Below are 2,454 nucleotides of genomic sequence, written 5' to 3' on the forward strand. Positions count from 1 at the left end.
CCAGGCAGCTGAGCTCAGGCCTCTGGATACTCCGGCTGCTGAGGTAGCGGTGAAGTTCAGGGGTAGGGTTTAGAAAACTCCTCTCAGAGAGAGACAAGAGGATGGTGAAAACCCACTTGGTAAGGATTTCCCCTCCCCAACTGGCCCCCATCCATATCCCGAGGCCAAGTCATCAGTTTCTGGAGGTCAAAGATTTCCAGCTGGGAAACTCCACAGGGCTCATTCTAACAGGGACCGGAGGCTTTCCAAAGGTTCTGGATCTACAGAGTTCTTTCTTGTCGTTCAGGACTTAAGAAATTCCCCCAGGAAGCCCTGAAAAAGGGAGATAACATATCTTGGGGTGAGGAGCACAGGGTGGGAGCAGGGGCACTAGAGGAAAGGACTAAAAGTCAGGGACCCTGGAAAGCATATGTATGTGATCACACAAAAAAGCATCCGGGCTCCACCCAGCCACAAAATACCCACCCCCAACTCCAACCCAGCCCTGCTCCTTCCGGGGAGAACTGACACTCACGGGTCCCCCCACTGCCGTTTATCCTTCATACCCAGGGGGATTCTCACTATCACTCCGTAGCTGTCAAACTTTTCAAAGAAACCAAAGTGAGGCCGAGAGTTTGGGAAGGCCTCTAGGCTTCTCTGCAAGTCAAAGCCAGCCCAAGTGGCGGCAAAAAATCTGGGAGGCCAAAGAACGGAGCTAGAAAATCTAGAGCTGACCAGGCAGGCTCAGGATACAGCCACACGTCCTGGCGCACACTGGGTGGATCCTGGGGTGAAGGACAATCCTCTGTCCTCCTTTGCTTCAACCCTGGGGCAGGTGGGTCGGATGCGGGAGAAGAAAGGGTCCTGGGTTCCATTTTGGTTCCCTACTCCATGTCCCCCCTTCTTTCGCTGCAGAGACCTCTCCAACCCCACCTTATCCTACCGAACCCCAAACTCGAAATGACCAAAAGAGACACCGAATGCTTCCTGATCCTGAGCCGCCGGCCTCCTCGCCTCGGTTACCTACCCGTCGAGCAGTGGGCACTGCCTGGACTCCGCGGGGTCGGTCAGGGCCGCAGGGGCGCCCGAGGGGTCGCCAGGCGGGGAGGCGGCGGCGGGGTGCTCCTCCTGCCGGCAGCGGCACAGGAGGCGGCGGAAGGCGCTGCGAAAGTCGGGGCTGCGGCAGTAGATGAGCGGGTTGAAGGCGGAGTTGGCATAGCCTAGCCAGTTAAGGGCCAGGAAAGCCAGGCTGGGAACCAGAGAGGGGCCGCCGAGAGCGCGCATCACGTTGGCCACAAAGAAGGGCAACCAGCAGAGAGTGAAGGTACCCATGATGAGACCCAAGGTGCGCAGGGCCCGGTGTTCCCGGAGAGGCAGAAGGCGCACGGGCCGCCGACGGTAAGAGGGCACCCCTGCGGGCGAAGCGCACGGCCCGGCCGGGGCGGGGGACAGAAAGCGAGACGCAGTCGGCGGGGACTCCTCCTGCGGGAAGCGGCCCAGCTCCCGGCGCAGCAGACGCAGTTGGCGCGTGGCCACGAGGAAAACGCGCGCGTAGACAAAGAGCATCACCAGAAGCGGAAGGTAGAAGGAGACGGAGGAGGAGAGTAGCGCGTAGGGTATGTTGGAGGCGAAGGCGCAGCAGTGCGGATTGGAGTGGCAACGCTGCGCCTCGGCGTCGGCTCCCACGCGCCACCATTTGCTCATGATGGGCGCAAACGACACCGCGGCGGACACGACCCACACCAGCACCACTGACGCCCGGGCGCGCCGTTTGGTGACCAGCGCGCCATAGCGCAGCGGGTTGGTCACTGCCAGGTAGCGGTCCACGGCCAGGGCGCACAGGGTTTCGATGCTGGCTGTCACACACAGCACGTCCACTGAGGTCCACAGCTCGCAACCAGTGGCTCCCAGGGGCCAGTGGCCAGTCAGCGCCAAGGTGGCCCCCGGCGGCACTACCAGCAGTCCCACCACCAGGTCTGCTGTGGCCAGCGAAGTCACGAACACGTTGGTCATGGTCTGGAGTCTCGGCGTCCGAGCGATGGCCACGATTACCAGCAGGTTGCCTCCCACGGTGACCAGCACCTCCAGCGCCAACAGCGCCCACAGCGCCCCCGCCAAGGCCACCGCCCACGGCACCCCTGGCAGCCCACTCGTGTTGGCAGTATTGGGCGTCGGGGTGGGGGCAGCCGGCCACGAGGCCAGAGAGCTGTTCCCGTGAGGCCACGGAGCCATTCCTGCGGCGCGCGTGGGGCGGGAGGGAAAGAGAGAAGGGGTCTCCCTTCTAGATGGATCCCTTCCCTCTGCTCAGGGGAGGGGAGAGCGGGGCGTGGGAGCGATTTCCTCGGCCTGGGCCATCTTCCCTAGTTGACCGGCTGAGAACGCTCAGCCTCCCCCCTCCAACCCGCTCGGTGCCACCGCTTGGTGGGGGGGTTGGGGGTGGAGTGGAGGCCCTTAAAGGGGCAGCAGCCAATAGTC

General features: G+C 62.6%; 1 protein-coding gene across 2 annotated transcripts; it reads right to left on the minus strand.

The window, feature by feature from the left end:
- Positions 1-289: 289 nt before the first annotated feature.
- On the minus strand, positions 290-2,211 carry ADRB3 (adrenoceptor beta 3). 2 transcript variants are annotated; one of them, XM_073902649.1, is made up of 2 exons: positions 1,033-2,211; positions 290-316 (listed from the first exon to the last, which is right to left on the minus strand). In XM_073902649.1, exons 1-2 carry the CDS (start codon positions 2,209-2,211, stop codon positions 290-292), a joined length of 1,206 nt encoding a protein of 401 aa, XP_073758750.1. The 2 variants fall into 2 exon arrangements, with proteins under 2 accessions (XP_073758750.1, XP_025742043.2); XM_025886258.2 differs by lacking the exon at positions 290-316 and having other exon boundaries at positions 1,003-2,211.
- Positions 2,212-2,454: the final 243 nt, after the last annotated feature.

This window comes from Callorhinus ursinus, unplaced genomic scaffold, assembly GCF_003265705.2.
Source record: "Callorhinus ursinus isolate GAN/ISIS: 27379988/994484 unplaced genomic scaffold, GSC_fseal_2.0 scaffold17, whole genome shotgun sequence".
NCBI lineage: Eukaryota > Metazoa > Chordata > Mammalia > Carnivora > Otariidae > Callorhinus > Callorhinus ursinus.

What these genes read in the sequence shown, in the direction of transcription:
- ADRB3 (XM_025886258.2), bottom strand. Translation starts at nt 2,211, where the DNA reads ATGGCTCCGTGGCCTCACGGGAACAGCTCTCTGGCCTCGTGGCCGGCT.